The 23,818-nt window shown below is 41.2% G+C and overlaps 1 protein-coding gene across 1 annotated transcript in view; it reads left to right on the forward strand.

Moving 5' to 3' along the window:
- atrnl1b (attractin-like 1b) overlaps nt 1-23,818 on the forward strand; it is a 62,025-nt gene that overhangs the window by 31,045 nt on the left and 7,162 nt on the right. The window contains exons 22-27 of the mRNA XM_070990231.1: nt 1,090-1,184; nt 1,520-1,598; nt 3,439-3,596; nt 7,879-7,940; nt 12,119-12,197; nt 21,228-21,335. Of these exons, the coding sequence (XP_070846332.1) occupies nt 1,090-1,184; nt 1,520-1,598; nt 3,439-3,596; nt 7,879-7,940; nt 12,119-12,197; nt 21,228-21,335 (581 nt within the window). The remainder of the gene's footprint in view (nt 1-1,089; nt 1,185-1,519; nt 1,599-3,438; nt 3,597-7,878; nt 7,941-12,118; nt 12,198-21,227; nt 21,336-23,818) is intronic.

The raw sequence follows: 23,818 nt of genomic DNA on the forward strand, positions 1-23,818 counted from the left end.
CGGTGTCCTTCACGGTGCAGCAGCATGTCTCTCTTTCAACACCGCGCTACCGACAACAGAGCCTTTGCCAAGGTTTTGTCCCCTTTTTTTCGAATGCCATAGCCTGACATCAGGCTCAGTGAGGAGAAGACCGGAGCTGAAAGCCCGGAGCTCGCTTTAACCTCTGCACACCACTGGGACTCTTTCTGGGACTCAGTATTGTAAACATGACACTCCTGACTAAAAAGCCATCGAGCGTCAATTAACATGCCGCACTCATTGTTAGCCAGCTACTTCACTGTGTTTATTAGCTGACTTCTCAATGTAACCGGCAATTTGGAGCTCACTTCTCTTATCTCCCAAACCGTTTGTGCGATTAAAACCCTTTGACTGTCACATGCATACGTAACTACTCATGAAATCAAACAGAAAGCCCTCAGGTGACAAGTTTGATACTGGAAAAATCACACAAACACAGTTGATACATGACAGGCTTGTAACGTTGTAACGTTGACCTTCTAGATCAGGGCTGTCCAATCTGGGGCTTGCGGGCCAAAGTTGGCCTGACGCAAGATTCAGTTTGGCCCGCCAGATGTTTCCAGGCAAAAAAGTTAGTGTAAAAAGATTACAATATAAGCTGCTGTTTGTGCGGTTTTATTTTCTGTGAGGGGAAAAATGCTCTTTAAATCTGTATGATCCAGGACCAGGACCAACCCGGTGGTAGATGAAATAGCAATTCATACGTGACCGCTATTAATTAATCATTTGATACGTTATTCTCGCTGCAGGGGGATTTTCAGAGCTTGCTGTCAGGGTCAGGTATCCCCACTTCTCCGCTTGATGAGAAAATTGTGCCGCCTGATTGCAGTCATTGGAATTGATTGCAGATTTTTTATTTCAGTTGTTTCCATCAGTCACTCTGTTGCTTGGAAGTTTCTTTTGATCTCATCACAAAGCACACATGTCTGTATGCTTATGCTGTCATCGTAGTCTCTAGAAACCCACAGCTGGGAGCTTAGACTGTGCGTATTCAGGAGGAAGTTGCCTTATTACACTGTCTTGTTAGGAAAGGATGTGACGCCTCTCTTTCCTCTCTCATTGTCCACATAGACAATCTCCTGATCGACTACCAGTTCACCTTCAGCCTCATCCAAGAGGATGATAATCACTACACTGCCATCAACTTTATGGCCTCACCTGAGCAGGTAACTGTCAGAAAAACAGTCAGCAACAGGACCAGTGAAACCATAAGTTGGTCCTTTTCTTCCCTGTCAAATCTCAAGTCACATGAAATTTTGATTTCATTTATTGGTGGTTCTTTTCCACTAAGACACCAGAGTTGCACTAGGAGTCTGGAGTGGCTCAGAAATTGTTCAAAGCTGCCCGAATCCTTGATGGATTTTATGGCCTATCTATAATATATCTGCTTTTATTCTGTGCTTTATTGTAATGAGATTCTTGCGTGTTCTCATCTCATATATAACATATCTCATATTTAGCTCCATTAATGTTGTGCTATATTTATTTTCTCCATCTGAAGGCAAACAAGAACTTGGACATGTCCATTAATGCTTCCAACAACTTCAACCTTAACATCACCTGGTCGGTGGGATCAACAGGTGCGTTCACTCGATTATGCAGCGTTTTTATTGTGTAGTAAAAACGACTCATCGAATAATCAGTCCGTTCATAGACAAGTTTGGTTTTGAATTTGTCTTTTTTATTATTTTATTTTCCTTTCCCATTGTAGTGTAAATCCACCCAGTAGTCTGTGTAAATACACATTCCCAGTTCAGACACTGTCTTCTGCATGAATTTGAGGAGCAGGGCAAAACAGCTCTGCAATAAACATGTTTTGGATGGTCTATAAATGTTTACAAAAACATTAATTATTGTTTTTTAGCATTGGACGATCAGCAAAGCAGACATTCCGAACCTCAGATTATGTCCAGATCTGCTCAAATCTGCAAAATTTGCCACTACCACACAAAACAATACACCCTCAGTCTGTCCTGAGCATCAGTAAGAATCCATTTCCATCCACACAGGGATGTATTTGAATAAGTAAAAGACACTCTCGCGCTGATAAGATATGCTGCCTTTGTTTATTGTCATTTCAATGCCAAACGAGGTGCCTGTTGCAAATTTAATCACCTGCCTCCTCATCAACACTGAAATGATGAAATACACTATTCAGATATAAATATTTCATTACCAAGGGGGCAAAAAAACCCCTTGTTTAATAATTTCCACTCATCACACTCTTAAGCAGCAGATTTCTGAGGCATTAGACTTCAGTTTGTAATGTGGAAGATTTGCTGTAGCTTCAAAATCATTAAGTCAGTTGGTGCAACAGGAACAATAATGTCCCATCTCTTGTTAGTGTGTACTGTGTCACTGTTGAGTGGATATTATAGGTCCCCTGAGGAAAGACACCCAAGGACACTGCAGTCGTCCAGTGTCACCGTTTATCTGCTGCCCTCCCCTCCTCTCAAGTCGTCTGCCACTTTCTCCCTCCCCACAACACTGACATTTTCCAACCACTAAAACACGTTAACCCCCTGCGCTCCCCTGCACCACCTCAACCTTTTCGGAGCGCCGTCATTAATATTTGAAGTTGGGTCCCCTTTCCCCCACAAAGATATTGTGTCTCAGAAGGAGCGGGAGCCTCTTCACAATCGACAAGAGCGTGAAGCGCCTTTGGGTGGGAGGAGGAGGGTGATTTCAATTAAGATAAACATGCTCACGTAGCCACACTCAAGCTGTCATTTTCACTTCTTTTGTTTCAGAGCTGTGGGTTGGAATGTCAATGTTGAGGACCCACTGACATGAGAAAGAATAAGAAATGACTTGAAATGTTTAGATAGATGGAAAATAGACTTATTTTTTGGGTTGGAAATGCATTAGTTTTTATATTATGATGATTGTATATAAACAAGACTGTGCTCATCAATGCTGAACACAAATGGACACAAACAAGTTTTTATAGGAAACAGTGTACACATTTTTGTTGTCCTCATTCAGACTGCATCCGCCCCAAAGGCATAAAATGCTCGATTCTTTGTCTCAGGTGTACTAAATGCATTAGCTGACACTACTGATGTGGATTCAGATGATACACATGTGCCAACGAGCCTCAGTTATGAGCTATGGGCAGCATCATTTCAGCCCCTCTTTCAAGCTGCGCTTTTCTCCCACGTCCATTCAGCAATAAAATATAGATGACGTGTAATTACACAATAAAGCTCTGCGTTAGGTCGGCCAAATGAAGTTTAATGCACCTAAGACATAATAATAACTGCCCGTGAGAGCTGTGCTGTTTGTCCCAAATGGTTTGATAAACTCATTAATGGATTCTTAATAATATGTTTCAGCCAGTCCAGCTCCATCTCTGCATGTAGGTGAGCTGTCTTAGTGCCAAATGACAGCATGCTGAACATGAACTCTTTGCCCCAACAGCTGGAACCATCTCTGGAGAGGAGGTGCCCATTGTGTCCAAAACCAACATCAAGGAATACAGAGACAGTTTCTCCTGTGAGAAGTTCACCTTCAGAAGCAACCCCAATATTACTTTTTACGTCTACGTCAGTAACTTCTCATGGCCCATCAAGATCCAGGTAAGGACCGTGTTCGTGACCTTGGACTGACTCCTATGAGGCAGATAACGTCAGTGATCTAATCCTTATTGACAGTTCTTAATTGGGATTTGTGTCAGTGTTTCCTCATACTTCCACACAGTATGTGCTGTATGCAGCTATGAGTGAGCAGCACAGAATAAATGGTGAATTCATGACGTCCTCAGTTTTGTATGGATATAGAAAGTTTTGATTTGATATGAGTAATGTGAGATTATGGTCTATTATCACTCCCAAGAAATAGTTTTCGTACACTTTCTTTCTTTCTTTCTTTCTTTCTTTCTTTCTTTCTTTCTTTCTTTCTTTCTTTCTTTCTTTCTTTCTTTCTCTCTATTGAACATTATAACATACATTCTGCATACAGCTGGTACACAATGACTGAGTGTTTTTGGGTTTTTTTTCTTCAAATGCAATATCTTTAAACTAAACATGACACTCCAAAAAAGAAAGAAAAAAGAAAGGAAAGGAATTCCTCAGTCTTTTACTTTAAATGAAAATAAAGAATGGCCGTACCTTCTCATGTACACAAATAAAATTATGACCAGGACATAGTGGATATTTACATTCTACCATGTATTCTGACCGGTTAAACTAACAGAATTTTACTATGTTACCAGTGTAGCGAATATAGTCAAGTCAAGTAAAATAAAATAAAAAGAAACAAAACATTCCAACTTCTGTAGCTATGAACTAGGGTTTTTTTCCCACAATGTACATCTCAGATAAAACCAATTAGGTCAGATTTTATGTACTCTATCCAGTTTTCCCATATTCTTTTTAATCTACCCACCTCTGGTCTCAAAGGAAGTGGTTAGTTAGCTTCTCCATCACATATATATTGTGTAATACCTCAACCCAGTCCTCAACCCTAGGTACCTCATTCTTCATCCATTTTCTGGTAATTGCTTTTTTGCTTGCAATCAGCATTATTCTATAAATATGTTTGTCCCCAAATCTTTTAATGTTTATGTCCGGTTTCCCCAGGTATAATACCTCAAATGTATGTAGAAGGCCTACCTTCAGAATTTTATCCATATACTTCTTAAGCTCCTGCCAGTAGCTGCCCATGGAGGGACAAGCCCAGAACATGTGGAAGTGGTCAGCTTGTAAACAGCTTATCGTACACTATTTCTACACGATTAATTGGAAGAATAATTCAGAATTGATTTTAAGATTTTCAAACGCAACAATTTTTTTTTGTTTTACTGAGATTTAATGACAATTTATTAGTATGGAACCACTTCTACAGGGTTTCCAGTTCTCTTTCAGTGTCTGTGTAGTCATGTAAAAACATCTAATTGGTGAACAATTGGTCCTAGTCCTACATACATAGAAAGAGCAGCCATCTTTGCCGATGCAGAGCTCCACTGTTGCTCAGGGTGATTTCAAGTGCACTTTATTCTAATTACCGATTTAATGAGCAATGGTTAGCGTGCATAGGTGCACAGCTGTTTTTCAAAGCAAAGCACCGTTTAACCTTTTCCAGCCCTCGTTCTAAATGGAGGAGATTGAGGCTTTCATGTGGTGAAAGGGGCGAAAATGCAACACTGTGAAAAATAAATACCATTTGCCGTCAGTTATTTGTGGGTTTGGAGGAAAACAACAATTAAGCTTTTGTCAAAAATATTCACGGGTTAGTCTTACAGGCAATCAAATATAAATGGGCTAAAGGCCACATGGCACTAATGTGAATGAAAATGAGAGACTGGGAGTGATGTGCAGTGACTCCATAGTACAGAAAACACTGAAATTAAGGGAGAGCACAAAGCCGTTACTCTTTCAGATGTGAGCAGTGCTTTTTGAGCCGTCATTATAAAAAATAAATATGGTCTCTATAGTAAAGAAATTTGTTGGATATGCTCAAACATTAATGTCCATACAATCAGTTCCTCTGTCTAGAAGCAGCCAGCATAATTAAATCTCTATAATGTATATCTGGGTTTATTTCCACTACTACTAAGATTATGTTAAAATATGATTGTGTCTAGCTGAAGCTTCATCATTGCATTTGTGCATTTATTATATACGTATAAATTATTGCTTGTTTTTGCAAAGCGTAAAGTTTGAACATTTTCCCTGAATATCTCTTATATCAATTTGTGCAGTTTGATGGGTTCTTCTTTGGCCCATGCTGCACCTTTCCACCGAGTTTCATGAAAATCAGGCTAGTCGTTTTTCCGTAACCCTGCTGACAAACAAATCAACAAATTTGACAGAAAACAGCAATTTCCCCAGGACTGGTGGAAACCAAAACGGAGCTAAAAGTGATTGAATACTGCTGTTTCCTTCATCAGGTGACTAGAAACACAACTTCAATCAATTAGTGTTGCTCTGTGTCTACTGGGTGTGCAACTAAGCTATAAAGGAATAAAAGCCATTCAGTGTGCAACAATCATGTTGCTAAAATTGTATATTTAAGCAAGAAACAAAGACGTTTACTCAGAAATTTGATAGATACAATTATCATTGTTGACAACAGCACACGTTTTCTTTTGTGCTAATTAGCCCACTTCCAAGTATTGATTTTTAAGTTTGTTCGGTTCCTTTCACAGATGTGTGGACCACAGTGGGCTAATAACAACTTTGGGGTCAATCCATCTGTGGAGGTGGCCCAGTAATAGTTTTCTATTAGATTTCCTGGCGGACAGTCACTTATTTATTATGGACTGGTCTGAGCTGTTAAAGCAAATAGCTTCTGTAACAGGATAAGGTCTCTTTTCTTTGTGTGCCTTTATGATGCAGGGGTGAGAGCATTGAGGTATAACAGAATTTGTGAATGCACTCATGAGCCATTGTGTTCAGGAGTCCATAAAATAATCATTTATATTTGGGTAAAGACAGCAGGCTTGAGCTAATGTTTTTTTGTGACGTCATTATGTGTCGCTATAATTGTTACCCAAGAGACTGTTCAATGTGATAAAAGCCCACTTATAACGGAACTACATTCTCAAATGGTGCCATTGATCGGCTGAGATTTATGATGTGAAATCAGATTAACCCTAAACCTATTGCTTTGACCTCTTGTTGTATGAAATCAAGGTTGCGAGCACTAAAAAGAAGCGTCCCACTTACTAAAAGAGCCAGCAAAGCATCTGTGTAATGTGTGCTTTTCAGTCATGTCGGCCATGTCAGTGAGCATCTCATTTCAGATCAGTGATTCTCATTTTCTACTTCAAAAGGTGGAAAAAGTCAAAGGTGGGAGAAGTTTGTGAGGATGACGATGCAGCTTTGTGAAGACTCTGTCCTATAGACCCTTTAAAATGCACATATTTCTCACCTGATCACTGCTCCCTGTAGCTCGTCACTTATAGATAATTGAGGAATGAGGAAGAGGGATGCTTTTATTCTCACGTTCACAATGTTAACCCAGTGCCTCCGCCCTGTTGTAACAAACAATGGGCCTGCACTACCTTTGCCTTGCCATTAGATTTCACTTCATCCGTCAGTGATAGAATGAATCACCGAAATAAGTACCTTTTCAATTTCTACCTCTCAGCATTCAAGGCGTCAAACATGACGCAAATAATCTGCCTCTAACAGCGCAATTTGTGCCCTATTACCCAACCCTACTTGCTATCAACCAGAAGGGGCTCAATACCGCTGCAGACGGCGTGTTTGTGTGTCTGAATGCTTTCAGGGCAAAATTCCTTCAACGCGTCTCCATGATGCGGCCGATCGGATGTGATTTAGCTGCTAGCGGTGTGTGTAGTTCAAGGTACACCATGTTTCTGACCCATTATGCAAAGGCTTACACAGCTATATAAGGGATGCACTATACAGTATGTATACAGTATGTCACAGCAGATGAGTTGTTGTATAGAAGGATGATGAAAATGTAGAATTTATAGTGATACTTTGCGTTTTTTTCTGAAGGCCTGATTTCCTGAAAGTTTGAAACAAAAATAGAAAAAGAATGCAGTCATTTGCAAACACACTGTTCCTACCAACAATGGTTTTCTGAAGTGCCCATTGAGTAATATCCTTCATACAATCGTGTCCACAAAGTGGTGAACCTCACTCCATCCTCGCTTGTGAACGGCTGAGCCTTTCCAGGACGCCCCTTTCATACCCAAGCATGATACTATCATCTGTTTACCTGTGGAACGATCCAAACAGGTGTTTTTGGAGCGTTCCCAGTCTTGAGTTGCTCCTGTCCCAACTCGTTTGAAACGTATCAAATTCAAATTCATCAAATGTACATCTCATGTTGGTCGGGTGTTTGTCAGATTTTAGTAATTTCTCATCCTCTTCTCTTCTGTAACAGATTGCCTTCTCCCAACACAACAGTATCATGGACCTTGTCCAGTTCTTCGTGACATTTTTTAGGTAAGTGAGTCAAATATTTACACGACTTATTCACACTTGGTCATTAGTTTTAGCTGTTGTAAGTGTTCAGCAGTTAAGACGCATTACCCAGAAGATGACCCACCACCTCTTCATTTTCCAGTCTTACCTCTTGGAGCTTATTGAGTCACTTGAGCCCGCTGGACCAGTCCTTTTTAACAGAGTGCTTGTAAAAGCTTCTTGTGCCTTTGAAGACAGTTATTTTCCTTTTTCAAGTGGCAAATTAATGTCAGAAGCCATTTGAATAGGTGCATATCGCTCTGCAAGTGCCATCTAAAGAGAAGGCACGGGCGATCAAGATATGAGGGCTCTTAATGATTTTTCACCCAGAGAGCTGCAATGGAAATCTTTTCTCATTGAAATGTTTAAAATGAGTCAATCGAGTTGTCTGAAAAGCACAGCAGAGTCTGAATATATTAAGAGGATGTGGGTATAAGAGGAAAATTTATGCTTTAAGTTAGATACTGTCACTTCTAAAAAGCTTCCAAAGGTCAGCTTTGACGCCCTCTCAAAGGATTCCCCTCACAAAGCTTTGCTAACCTGTGGTCATGTCTGTTGTGCTGTAAGCATGTCTAATCCGTAACACAGTGTCACAGGTTATTTGTGAAGCTAAAGCGAAAACGATCTCCATTCATACGAGCGTTTTGCACCTTATCAGGAATAATCTCCAGCCAGACTAACATGCCTTAAAACGCATATCACATGACTGTTCGTGTACTCTGGGCATGCACGTGCTGGTGTTTGGTGTTTGTCTCCTGCACATGTAGGCAGCAGTAGCATTGTAAAATGCAGAATTTGGCATAGGCAATAAGCTCAGCAATGGCAATAATTTGTTGTCCATGTCGAATTAACTGCTGGTCGTCAGGGCTCACAGATATATACAGACCGATGTCCTGGAAAAGGGTCATGTGATAGGGGCATGACAAATCTGGGAAGGATAAATCATACTTATAAGAGGCAATCAGGAAGCAGTCAGAATATTAAGAAAAAGTTAAGCTGTTTTTAATCATTGATTATTTTCATACCTAACTCTGATAATCAGTGACAGAAGCCGCCATGGTGCAGCTTCTGTGTGTGCTTCAAGGTGTGCTCCCCAGAGTAGCTGGTGGAGTAACATATTATCTGTGTAGCTGTCAAGGTGGGAATAGAAGACAGCCTTTGCCCAAGGCACCTGCCCATCATTGCCCAGTCCACAATAAGTTTCCCGAAAAGCTGTCACACAATCAGTTATCTGCTGCCTCCATCCGATCAAATTACAGTTGTGTAGCCAAATTCAGGAGTTCTTGGAAGGAAAGGAGAGAAGGACATAGCTTATTTTATCTAAAATGTGTCTCACGGCTACTTGCATCATTTGCACAGCACACCATTTTACATAGAGTCACAGCACGGGCAGAGGAATAGAAAAGTTTTGCACAGCTTTTTTAAATTACAAATGAGGGAGCAATTTCCATGTTCCAATGGAATTGCACTTGTTTCTCTTTAAATTGCTGTTTGAATAGTATTTACAAAACACTGCTTCCTTCAGTAAATCATTTTCGTCAGTTTTATTGTAATCTAGCGCAGGTTTGAGCTTTTTGAATCCAATGGATATCAACCTCAGCATTCACACGACACATCGCCTGTTTGCTGTCCAGGTTTGTGCGTCTTCAACTCTGCAAGTATGCGTCACATTTTTCCGTTCTTTTGTTTTTTCCACTGCCGTGCAGGTCATACTCATTCTCTCCAGCCTTTTCTGCATCCTCGGTGTCCAGCTCTCGCTGACCCATAAACTCAGCGAAAAGTGAAAGGGCCCTGATGCGGTCGCAAGCCGTCGTGTGCGTGTGTGGGAGGCTTGAAGGGGGTGAACCTGCGGGAAACATAATCAGCCTGATGACAAAATGTCAAATCACCCCACAGGGTTTCCAGACCTCCTTGTATGAGAGATAGAGGGTGGAGAAATGACGGCATGACTGAGAACAAGCTCTGTTTTCTGCTCCGAGTTTATTCCATTGCCTTCCCACCTTTTCCCCCACAAGCCAGTCAGACACCAAGTATTCTTCCACATTTCCATGTTACTTTTTCATCTTAGTGATTCATAAACAATATTTACTTGCACACTGCTGCCTATGTTATAATCTAATTAGAGTCTGATTGTTTTATGCGTTCTGATTAGATGCTGTAGAAACTCTCTAATAGGATGCTGTGCCATACTTGCAGTGGAACCCCAGGGTCTGATTTATACTTATTAACAAAATCAGCTTCAACCAGTGTGTCTGTGTGTGCAAGTGTGTCTTTGTGTACAGTATATGTTAGTGTGTACACATGCACATTAGTGTAGCTGGACCCAATCTCACACCCGCTGCAAAGTGGTGGATAGTGTCGTTGCTAGATTCTGACTGATGCAGTCCACGCCCAGCGCCCACATTGTCTAAGCCTCTTCTGTCATGTTGTTTTGTTCCAAGGCCTATAAAGCCTGGAGAAAGCAGGTATAGATATTATTGATTAGTTTCCCTAGTGGTAACTGTATCCTTGTGGTTACAGAAGTGAGCATGTAATTATTAGACAGCAGCGCTGAGTTCAGTTTCTTCTCTGCCAAAGGCCGGTTTTCTTATGCCACACATTTTGTGACATTTTGTTATCGCCATCTTGGTGATATGAAGAACAGTGGGAGATCAGCAAGCTCAGGAAAATTAATTATAATGTGTGACAGCTTCCCGTCATGCTCTCCTCATGAGTACATTTGGGTGAGTGAAAGTTCACCTCTGCTCTTATGAGAGCTACGAATCAGCCTATAGCATGTGCATAAGCACATGGGAGCATCTTTGTGTAAATCATTTTGCATTTGTCCTTCACCACCTGAAGGAGTTAGAGCATAAATGATTGCAGAACTCCTTTTAATAACAGCAGAAGGAACAGCAAAGTGGATTTAAGCTTCTTTCGTGTCAAAAATAGTGACTATGAAAGCCAAACATCTGTCTAGGGATTTTTGTCACTTCTGCCACATGAAAATGTCAGTGAAGCCCACACAACACTCCCCCCATTCACTGTTATCTTCAAAGGTGTCTAAGATGGTGCAAATACTTCTAAAAGAATGAAAAGGTTCCCAGCTTGTGCACCTCCAAAATAAATTCCATGTGCGATGACAAGACGTTTGAAGCACAGAGTTTCCCATCACTCAACGCTTTAATCCCACTTCCCTTCGTTTTCTTTGCTCGGGAGCCTTCTTTTTGCTCTAACTGTGTTTGAAAAGCTGTATTTTCCAAGCGTTATCACCTTCCTCACAGGCGTCATCAACTTCTTCAGAGATCCTGGCCAGTGGATCTAGCAGGTGTGGCAGGCAAATTGAAAGCCTATTCAAGACTGAATATCTGACAAATGGGCGCATGAAATCAGAGCTAGCCACGCGTCTCTGGTGAAATGTGGCATGTCCCTGAAGACGAGGGCTCGTTGGTCGTATTACAGTATGCGTTTCAAATCCAAATAGGACTGTCTTTGTTCCTGGACATCGGGAACGGCGTCATGTTCCCTGCTAATTCAGTGACTGGAGAATAATTAGAGGGAATTGGTAAAACGTGTTAGCGACTGAGCAATCTACACTTTACATCAATGCTTGACGTTTTATATATTTTTACCTACCCACAATGCATGCAAATCAAGCCAGCGCACTGTAGCCATCGAGAACAGGAATATTCCTCTGTGGTACTTGACACCCCACACAGACAGATGCAACATACGTTAGCGCTCTTTACATTCTCATCTGCCACCAGGATAATGAAGTGGAAGCTCTCGATCAGTCATATTTTTCTCTCCGAGCAGCGCTGATTGACTGATTGAGAGCTTGAGAGCTTGCTGAATTTCCCTTGACTAATGATCTTACTGTTGGGTTATTAATTGAAGTAATCGGCCAAAATATCCCGCCTGCTCAGAAATGAACGTGCCACCTTCTTCATATCAACTCTCCTGTTTGGTCTTCCGACAAGAGAAATTCTGACGATATAGAGAAGCATTTTCCTGGTGCTTCTTTCTTACCATTGAATAGCCGGTGAAGGACACAGTAAAGATTCTTGTAACATAGTAACATGAAACTCAGCTGCAAAGAAAGCATGCAGGCGCTTTTTCCAGTGACGGCTGCGGTTACTTAAAGTCACCTTGCTGATATTGTTTCTTCTCTTCCGTTCCAGTTGCTTTCTGTCACTACTCCTCGTGGCAGCAGTGGTGTGGAAGATCAAACAGACCTGCTGGGCTTCACGGCGGAGAGAAGTAAGTCCATGAAACGGTGTTTACAAATGTGCAAATGCCATTGCTCAGCATGACGGCACCCCGGAAATAATTAGGAGAAACAAATCTTGATAAATGAATCTAAAATACGGTGAATATGTATGAGAGTCGAGTTAGGAGTTATAAGTAAATGTTTGCTCTTTCCGTGTTTTGGTTTGGATTCCAAACCATCCTCAGCAGCTAGAGGCATGTCAGCTGATTGGTCAGTTGCATCGGTTGAGGTGATGATGTCACAGGCCTAAACTGTAGGATAGAAAATGAGTATGTATGAGCACCCGCTGTTCTCAGCAACTGTTTTTCTGTTTCTGTTAATGTCATGTGCTTCTCTTCGAAGCTTTGTTCAGTTTGTCAGAAATAAATATGATTCAAAGTAAAGATAATTCTGATAAACCGTGGATTTGAGTTAGCGAACTTGTGTAAAAAGTATTAAGGAAGTGGATAGAGACGCTCTGAGTGACTTAAGGAAAAAGGGATAGAATGAAACATTAATATTCAGTGTTGCTGTGAAAGATAGGGTTGAGAAAGGATGGGGATGAAAGGAGTGAAAGATGGGATGATTGGCAGTAGAAATTTAAAAGAGGGTAAGAAAGATACTGTGCAGGAAAGAGGAAGAGAGCAAATGTATGGAAATTCAGCCCCGCTGCCGTTAACCCAAACTGCGCGGGGTGGTTGCTGGTTTCTGTAAGAGCAACCGTCATCTCCATCTGAATCCTAAATTCTCAGAGATGCTGTCTGATACTCAATAGCAGGAAGTTTCATTTAGTTCGCACCCAGCCTTATGACCTGAAGTCTACGAATAAAGCTCCTACAATTTATTTCCCCTTTGGGAATGACATTGATAATCATAGGATGTGAATTTTATATCCTCTAATTGATATATGAAAATAAACAAGAATGATAGCTGCCGTGACAGCGAATCATGCCTATCCAAAGAATTAAAGCCAATAAAAATTAATGCAGGCAGATGCGCTCAGGTCATTTAAATTCTGCTCACTTTTCCTCTCCGCTCTTGGCATTCCCATCATCTGTTTGTCGCTGCCCTTCAGCTGCCAGATGAAAATAGAAAAATAGTTTAAAAATCTGCGTCTCTTGATTTCAGGTGATTGAAAAGTTTAGTCACCGGAAGAACAAAATCCTGGCGCTTTTGGTGAGATGTAGTGAAATATTTGTTTGCAGAGGACAAGCCAGTTTGGCTCAGTGTTTAAGTGCACACTCCCTGGGGTCTTTCCTTTCCAGTGTAAAGCCCAATCAAAGTGGTCACCAATGCGGTTTGTAGATCTGACCAGTTTAAGATAGAATATTTTATTAAATATTGTGCGACGCAAATGGTGTCAACAGGGTTTAACCCTGTTTAGGATTTATTACATCCATCAAAGATGCTCTGTTTCTGGTCCAGTTTGTTTTGTCAGCAGGATTCTGCTGACCCTCTTTTAATAAAAATAGTTGGAAATGTGTAGCAGGAGTAGGGAAGAGTGGATCCACATTTCCGGTGCGTGGCTTTATAAACCTGAGAAAAAGAATGCCTTCAGGTTCCTGTTGTGGCCTTTCCTGGCGCCCTACTTTTCAAGTTGTAAAGAGAAGCTGTGAGTCGCTCACCTTTTCCTGAAAGCTGTAACAGCCTAGAGGGTATTCTTCAGTGCTGTTATGGGTGCTTCATCTTTGCAAGTACTCGTTAGCAGCTTCTTACGTGCCAGATCTCTTCATCATGTTTCCATAATACCCGAATCAGTGATTGTTGTTGAACCACTTCAGGTCTGCTTTACATCCAGAGTAAATGCCTTGTCTGTATAGAAATGGAGCAACACTTATGTAAATACTTTGAAAGCACTTTTTGTGGCTTAAAGGTCAAACAACCTCACATCCTTTTTAGCCTGCACACCTCAATCTAAGCTTTCCACGTTGCCCTTATTGCCACCATTTGTACTGATAAAAAATGACCCGGTTAGGATCACAACAAAACCTTTGTATGGAATTTGATTTCTCATAACTGTAGCTACAACACAAAAGGTTCAGCCATTCGATCCTTTTCTCACTTTTGTCTAATAAGCTCTATTATCAGTGTCTGACAGTTGCAGACATAATCAATCGTTCTTAAAAAAAAAAACTGCCCAGAAAACAAGATCTGCCAGTAGAACTGGCCGCTCAAAGGACAATTATACACAAATCCATATGTGCCCGAGAATGGGCTGTCTTTGTTTTAGTGGTTATGCTTTCTTTGTTTTTCTCAAGTGATGCCAGACATTAAAAATATTAGTCTCCACTTTAAAGCAGGAAAAATGAATTGCTTGAAGGGAGACTGCAACGGTTATTTAATCAATATCTGGCGTGCATCTGTTCAGCCAAACATGGATTTGATCATTTCTAAATAAACGCTGTAATTTTTACTGTAGGTCCATGATCAGTGGAAGGGAATCTTGGCTGATTTTTGCACATCACAGGTCTTGGGGAGTATTAGTAACATGTGGAAAAAAGCTGTGTAAAGTATTCACGGCTCCAGAAATCTGTGTAAAATCTGAAGTGCCTCAAGTGATGTCTCTTGAGTCAGCACCGGTTGGCTAAAGTTTGAAAATGAAAAAAAAAATGAAAATGTGTGGGTGTGGGCTTACAAGGAAGTGATCTAACCTCTGCAGCCCACTCCTCTTGTCTGCTGAGAAGAGTCTGCTGAGAAGAGTCCAAGAGTTTCAGTACCAAGACTTGCATAATATTAGATGAACTAATTCGCTTCCGCCAATCTCGTCCATTGGCGAACTGATCGGCTCTTCTCAGAGCATTGTGTCCACTTAATTTGAAAGGGCTCGTGAACAGACCGTGCACTTACGAGTCTTGTCCAAACGTGGAATGGAAGGATTTGAGCTGAAAGCCATCTAATACTCGCAAGCCACCATCTGACATAAGGACATGGAATAAACGGTTCTTAATGAGGCTTCTCGAGATAGCAGGGACAATAATGAGACACTGATCCAGCCAAGTGGCATATGGGTGTCTGGTACTGATTGAACTTTTCAGTGTTTTTTATTGGCTTTCTGGTGTGAAATCTGTGTTAGTACTTATGGGTCGTGCTAGATGGAAATAGCAATGTGCTTATGTGAACCAGTTTCTGCATGATTTAGCATTTTTTTTGAGTGTTTGTACATAACACAGCTCATTGTCATTGTGTAATTTTGAAAATTAGCTGTGGATGGCGGATGGAATAATAACAACTGACAGCCTCTCAGAAACCTAAAGCCATAAGGTGGTAATGTGTAATTCCCGGTATTGACTTAATCCCACAAAGCTGATCTTTTCACCACACTAATGCACTAATTGGATAAAGGCTTTCCTTTTTGTCAGGAGTTGAAAGGACTCAGTAGCAAAGGTGCAGCTGTTGTATTTGAATAATTTTAGTTGAGGATAGGTGATAACACTCGGATCCTGAGTGGGGACAAAGGGATGAAAAGACAACAGCTGTAAATGCCATGGAGGAGGGCGAGGGCTGACCTCTTTGAAGCTACCTGTGGGGGGAACAGATGGGAGGGGGCTCTGACATTTCACGAGACTGCAGCACGAAGGTGTTTTACACACAAACATGTGCATTCCTCTAATGCGACTCCTCTCTTTATCTCTTTCACACACTCCAAACTCACCTCACACACACTTCAAACATATGGGCTGACCATGGTGTACGGCAGAGATGCTTTACTGGCAGTCTGAAAGCACTCAGAGCTATTATTTAGCAGCCATAAAGCAGACCATTCTTTTTTCAGTATGTTTGAGCATACCGTTTATTAAATCCACCAGCAGCTAATTAGCATCTGTTTACTGAAAGCTATCATCAGCCCAGAGAATTTGTCCTGGCCGTGACATTGATAACGGCTGTGGCCAGTTTCGAATTGATGGTTTAAACCCGTCTGTTGTGTCAGCTGAGGACAAGACAGTGATGGATTTAAAGCTTAAGAGCAAAGGCTACGTTGTGTTGTCTATAATTACGCGTCACCGAAGTAGTTCTATACGTACGCGTGACTTCTGCAGTTTATTTAGCATCGTTAGCGGCTATATGCTGCTGGATTGGTTGCCAAGAAGTTTTGTACATTCATGGTTCCCAGATGATGCATCCTTATGAATAACATGTTAAACTAAGGTAGCAACATGGTAAACATTTGACTAGCTCCATGTTAGCTTTTTCATCATGAGCACTGCAGGCTCAAAACACTGCTGAGCCTGAGTCCTCCCAGCGCCGTCGCTGCGTTGCTGGACTGGCCCGATCCACATGAAAGACAGGGCTGCGTTTTTCCATGCAGAGCTAAAGTCAGCCTGAATGCAGCATTCGGCTCGTTTCCTCTGAGAGACACCATGTTTATATGCTGGCAGCATGAGCCTTTGTGGAAAAGGTCAGTGTCAATCACTTAAAAATGATCATAAACAAACCGGTTTTGATGAAGACAGCTGGGGTTGTGCTATCATTCTTGCATTAACAAAACTAAAAGTAACACATTACATGTGAGTCTCACATGTCCCTCTGCCGTGTCAGCATGGTCTTACATTCTGCTCTTCCCTTGAAGACCTCAATCAGCAGTCATCGATTGCTATAATAAGATTATCCTACTCTTAAGCCTCTGGTCACCTTGATTGTTCCATGTTCACTTTAAAGTTTGCGGTCTAATAATTTCCTCTAAAGTTACAGACGATGGAGCGTAACTGTGAGTTCAGCTTAGGTTACAGCTTACTCTTGAAAGCTTAGAAGCAGTCCAGCAAATGAGTAAAACAGAATGATAGAAAAAGAGCAAGGTAACATTTAATTAACGTTTGATATCCACTTTATTTGAGAATTTAACCTTTATCGGACAGGAACCAGGGAAGAGAGGTATGACATGCAACAAAGGTCACCGGCTGGAATGAACTGGCGATGGCTGCGACCTTGTAGCCATGTGACATGTGCTGTGACCATTCGGCTGCCAAGGCGCTCCGTATTACTCATATTTTCTAATGAGTTCGGATACTTCAGCCTACACAGAACCACTCAGCCACACCAGCATCACGTCAGTGTGGTACTCAGTGGCTGTCTCCTAGACTGGATATCTTCATTTAGTGATCTTCAGCCCATTAATCACAGTGTGTGAAGACTGTGAAAGCACGCATCAACACGCAGACCAAAAAGGGAAACATGTTGTCATTTTTTGCTTTTAAACTGAACACTAGATGAGTCCGCAATTATTTAGTTTTATCTCATTCTTCTTCTTCTCGAGTTTTTATTTAAATGTTTTGATCCTGCAGGACGGCGCCCGTGCGTGCAGCCAGTCATCTTTGAAAAGGACAAAGTGACCTGCTTAGGTGTAGACTGTGCTCAGAGGCGGGATGACACTTACCTTTTTATAGAATCCATTGACGGGAACAAAACGCTGTATTCACAAGACAGATAATTCATGCACTCACTTGCCAAATTAATCAAGCTGCATTGCAGGGCGCTGCATGTCCGCCCTTATCACAACCATGAATGGCTCCAGCTTGCATTCTTGACAAAAGTCAGTCCGCCATTGCACAGACGTTACTGCAGAGTTCACTCCTGCATTTTGTCATTAACTTAGTATTCATTTCGAGGAGCTCTCCGGTAGTGCACTGACCCTTTGACGATTGTATTCCCAGCACATTTTTGACGCCTGGGCCGGACACAGAGCAAAGCGCTAGCATTCCCTGACTTTGCTTCTGCTCACCTCTTCTGCTTTGTTGCTTTAAATGAATTCTGCAGCATGATAAACAACATTACTGCTATCTGACATTTAGGATGAATGTTGTTGGATTTGAAGCGTTTGTGTTGGAAACCATAATAAGCTGTGAGCTGTTTTCTTGTTTTGCAACAACCCCGCCGGGCCCTCCATCCTGCTTTTTATCTTTTCGAAAAGGGCAAAATTTCTCATTCTGACCTGCGCTGGCCCAGCAGCTCAAATCTGTAGTTTTGGTGTTGCTGGTTTGATGTTTAATAGTAGAGATGTACAACAATCTAACTTTGGTCCTCAAAAAGAAAAAAAAAATCAATCAGGTGATCAATCCCAATTTCATATCGCTGTTGTTTTTTTTCTCAACTTGACCTCCCCCAGGGAATGTTTTCAGAGTGATTCAACAAAACAGTTCTTACATAGAACTGACCCCAACTTTCCTCTCATTCGCTCCCCATGAGTGAGCCTGTGTGACACTGAGGGCTAGTATGGAAAGGGTTAAGTTTTCAAAGGGCTGCAACAAGGGCTACATCGACACAGGTGATTATTTATGACGCACAATTAAGACACATTTTTAACCTTTTTGTGTGTCTTTGCTTGTGTTCAATAGACACATTAGAAAGGGCAAACACAACCCAGGCAGGTATACAAGCAATGCATGTGTCTCGTGACCTACAGTGAACGCTTGTCTTTGAACGTTGCATAAAAATCAGCAGCGATAATGTCATGATGTTAAATACGTCTGTTGAATCTACAAATTCAATTCAACTTAGAATGCATTGTCCAAAGTGAATGTCATCTCTGACTATTAAAATAAGTATTATATATTAAGGAGAAAATGAAAATGAATCACCTTGTTTGCCACATCAGGCGTTTCAGACTGAGTTTATTCAAAAGGTTTGTTAAATATCAGCGTCATTCGGGAACGTGATGTTCTGAGCCGCTGTTTTGTCAGCCCGTGTGAGGTCTTTTTTAATTGAATCTCCATAAAAAGCCACAGATGATTGAGGCTGCGGTTGAAGAGCGAGTCTCAGTAATGAGTCCCTCTTTGCTTCCAAATATCTGATCAAGGTTTTTGACACATTAATTGTTTAACTCCACTGTTTCATCACTCTTAATGTTTTCCTATGTACACCCTCAGCAGAACTCTAACAATGTGAAAAAATGAAAACAGTGTTCTGACATACTCTTTTTGTAAACCTTTCATATAGGTGGAGATTTTTTTTCCCACTTGTTCATTTGTACAATGCTATCAATCTTTCCAGACCTCATCCGAATTTTGCCAATTAATAGCCTGACTAATGAATACTTAATTACATTCAGAGTGAGTGAGGGCAGGGGTCCGGACACAAGAATCTCAGAGTTCATTTCTACATCAAGGACACATTTTTATTCAGGACTGAGACCACCAGAAAACTACGCTCTCATACAGTTGACCCAAACAGGGGCACAGTTTCATGAAAGGGATAGTTTGAGATCGTTTGAGTCGAGTGTGTTTGAGAAATCTTTGATCCTCTTCTTCTTTTGTACCATGAGAATGACATGTGTCATTATGCAGTGAAATGAATGCTGAGATTTTGTTTTCACGTCTGTTCTCGGGGCAGTTGACCATTTGCTTAGCCCCTCCCCCTCCCCGCTCTTGCATGGCACTTATGATTTTTACAACCATAACGTTGCAGATTTACCATCGAAATCCTTGTAGTTTTTGATTTCCACCCAATCCATTTTATGCACATTTTTAATTAGCATACAAAATTACCAAAGTGGAAATGCCACAAAATTCACGAAAGCTGTTTTTGATTTTCAAACAGCAGTAGACGGAAGCCGGCTTCTCATTCCTTGCTGACAAGCCGTTGATTTATCGGCAGAAATCACCACCGTCTGGCAGATTTTATCAGCTGTCGCTAGCTAGCTTCTTAAGCTAACGTTAGCTCCATGAGATGCTGTCACTGGCTGACTTTTGAATGTTTCCAGCTGACAGATTTTAAAACAGGACCCCTGTAAAAGGGGTATTGAATGTCTCTTTGATGGCTAAACTTTTGCTCTTGTGTTTTTCAGCTTGAAAAGGCTTAAAAAACACAGCAGCCTTCAGAGTCAAAAATGTGAATGTGATTGTTATCACAGCTGCATGCACACCGCTTTGGCACACCAGTTACAGTTGCTTTAGCACTCCATATAGTACAATGTGTGCAACACAGAGCGCACGGGTCTTACTCGTACATGAAATCGCTTGTATGTTTGCGCACGCGTGGCAGAGCCGTATTTATTGAACTTCACAGAAGTGCAAAGAAAGGGCAGGTTATGAGGCCCATCATCACAACCGCTTGATGTGCTTCGTAACCTGAAGTACAATTAGGTCTTAATGCAGCACACTTAAGCTCATCACAAATCCAATACCAATCAGTGATGTCCTTGGCACTAAAATGGTGGCCTGTTTAGATATTGATCAGACACTGCGTCGCTGATGAAAGTGTGACGCTAGTTGTTTTACGATATTGATTAGAGGGGAACAAGAGAGGCTATTTTCTGTTCAGGCTAAGCAACAGAAGTGGTGTCAGTCCTGGGCAGGAACCTAAACACAGCACTGCTGTGTGGAGGCTTTAAAGGATCATTGCGTATTCCTCTGTGGTATAGTAAATGTTGTGCTGTAGGTTTTCAGTTTTGAATGTCAATATAAAAATAATATGTCTAGTTTCATGTGTGTTCCTGTGCGTGTATTTGAAGTGGTGATGGATTACAATGCTGTGGTATTACTGTAGTTTACTGAAGTTTATGGCCAGGTACATGGCCATTTACATTCAGAATGATCATTAAAATACTGATTACTGTTGGATCAATGACTGCATAATTCCCTGTGAGTCACATAATGGTGAGAGACTTTTTTTTTCACGCTGATTTTTGATTAGCGTAGACACACAGGACACATATCACACCGTAACCTCTGTTGATTTGGTTAATTGCAGCTATTTTCCCAGTGTGTTGACAAAATCTACATATTTTCGAACAGTAATGAGCTTATTTTAAAGAGCTGGATTACATTTGATCAGCCATCTGTCAGTTTTTTGCTGTGTTTCTGTACATTCGTGCGATAGCTTTGAATGATAGTGGCCTCCCTCACAATGTGTCTTTTCAACAACGTAACAGATGCAACATGTCCTCAGGGTTTTCATGTTTATCATCTATATCACATGGAAATAATGTGTACTGTGCATGTGGTCATTCGTTATTATTCCAGTAGAGCATATTTCTCAGTCCTTTCCATACTAATCTAATGTTTCCCTTCTCTGTTTTGCTCATCTGTCATCTGTGTTTGACATTACAGCAACTGATGAGAGAGCGTCAGCAGATGGCCAGCCGTCCATTTGCTTCAGTTGCTGTTGCGCTGGATGCCAGGGGAGAACAAACAGAGCTGTTGCAGCCCGTGGTTGACGTGAGTCCTGTTCACTTGCTTAAACACACACACAGATAATTATCAAATTTATGCCAGTGCAATTAAAGGGAGTCGCGGCATCACAACAACCGCATTCCTGTCGAAAACAAACGGGATTCCTGACGAAAGCTGGCAAAGTTTGACCATGTAAACCCTTTTTTGTCATCTTTGAGATGTAGAAGATCACATAATGTTTTTAGTGCGACATAATAAGTACTCATGCCCTCTACCCACAATACATCAGCCTTTTATCCACTCCCCACGTCAATAAAGAAATCTGCCAGTGAGGCTCCTTCATCCCATGTCCCTCCTCTGCAGTCCAGGCTACAGACTTGCTGCCACTTTTCAATCGATCTTTAAAAAATCTCTTACGAGAAGCGATGCCATGATGCCAAGATTTTGAAAGATTTATATCAGTTTTTCAAAATCTAAATAAATATTTTTTCCATGGTGGCTTTAATTGTGGCTGTTTTGGAATCAGGGGTGTATGTTTTAATTTCGCCTAATTTGTCATGATTTTGCACTAAAATTAGGAATAATTTGTCCTTACATACTCACATGCTTCTGCACATCACAAAATCTTCTTCACTGCCAAGTCACTGCTGCACCTCTTTATTCCTATCATGTGAATAGCTCGCATAAAAACAGAAAGCAGAGAAGAGGTCTGGCGCCAAGCACAGCCTAAGGCTCGATGCCACACGGGATAAAAGCATAGCTTTAAGCAATATGGGGAGCTACATCGTCAAATTGACATTGGAGCACCAGCAGTGTTTCCTCAGCCAGGGCCAGCTCTGTGTCACCTACCGCCGAGAGAAATAAAATCACTGTGGCAACCAGCAAAGAGGCACTACATTAGCTATTAGTGCAGTGCTGAGTGGTACTCACTGTGCATTATGGTATTGTGAAGGGCAATGTAAAGAACAAAAGAGGAGAAAAACAATGCTTCTTAGCTTTCTGAGTGCACTTTAAAGCAGTGAGATGCAATCTGATTAGTGTTGGAAACCACTGCTTTACCTTGATTCAAGTAAAATGTTAATTACATACTTGTCAGTGGGACCGTCCCTTATTTATTTATTTATTCCAGCCCAAGTCTCTGTTCTTGTTAAGGTTGAGACGTTGCAGCCACTGGAGGGTATTGCTGTAAACAATGTCCCAAGCTGTTTTGGAAATGATAACTGGACAAAAAAAACAGCACATCCTCCGTCTTCTGCTTCTCGACCCTTTCAAGATGCAGAGTGAACCTGGGAATGCTCGACTTTCAGTTTCTCTTGGACGTCCGTACGGCTTTTAAGGAAGTTACTGTGTAAGTGCCGCTGTGGAAAACACCTGAGAACTTTGTGGTTTTGAAATGATTTACATGCCCGTTGTCCCAATTTCATCTAACAGAAATTTGGATCACTAACACATGTGCTGGCTGAAACAGGCGATGAAAATAGATTGCCTAAATGCGCTTTAAGAATACATTTACATGAATTTAATTAAGTGCTGCTATGTAAATCATTCCAGATTGTCCTGTAGTACCTGAATGGCCTCAAATCAGAGTTAATATGCGAGAGCATCGTAGCCTTAGTGTCTAATGAGATGTTAATTCCACATGTGCAGCAGCCAAATCCAACATTATCGTCTTATATCCTGCCTGAAAGGTCATGAAATGCACCTCGCGGGGGAAACAAAAGAAGAAGAACTATGCTAATAATATATAATCCACATTTCTCTGTTGAAAATGCACATATTTTTCAGAGCCCTCGTGGCCGCTTGCTGATCAACGGCAGCTTCTGTGCTGTTTATACAAACACTAACTTGGACATTTGTACATTTTGTGTGTCCGACATGCACGTTCTCAGATGTTTCCCGCTGTAACATATAAAACATTTTATCTGTTTGAATCTTTCAGGGGTTAAAATGATTTTCATCTCGCGAGCTGTCTGTATCTGATGTATTCGTATATATGGAAACATACATGCAACACATCTAATAATGCCAGCTTTCTAAATGTGTCAGTGTATTTTGGACTCTTTTTTGAGAGAAATCTGATCTACATGGTTTCAAATGTGCAAATTCATGCGTTGGACCATATACAGCTCGGTCACATGGCTTTGGCAGCAGCTGAAGGTGAACCATATGAAATGAGCCTAATTCTCCTTTATAAATGTTAATTGGTCAGCATCTGGCACCACTTAGCTATCGGAAATATTTGTTGATGTCAAAGAGGACACTGATGCTGCGCTTGCATCACTGCTTTCCTATTTGTTTCACCAGCTCTGTTTGTACTTTAACTCAGACCCACTCATTCACTCAATTAAAAACATTAAGCATATATACAAGAACTGCAGTACACGAACAGTTTCAGGAACAAAGTTTCGTTTCTGAATATCACAGCCACACTAAAAGCTGATGAGGCTTGTATAGGAAACAAGACAGATGGGCTGCAGCACCAAAATGACCCCTCACGCCCGTTCCAACACATGAAAACATTTAAGGCC

The sequence above is a fragment of the Chaetodon trifascialis genome, chromosome 21 (assembly GCF_039877785.1).
Source record: "Chaetodon trifascialis isolate fChaTrf1 chromosome 21, fChaTrf1.hap1, whole genome shotgun sequence".
Taxonomy (NCBI): Eukaryota; Metazoa; Chordata; class Actinopteri; order Chaetodontiformes; family Chaetodontidae; genus Chaetodon; species Chaetodon trifascialis.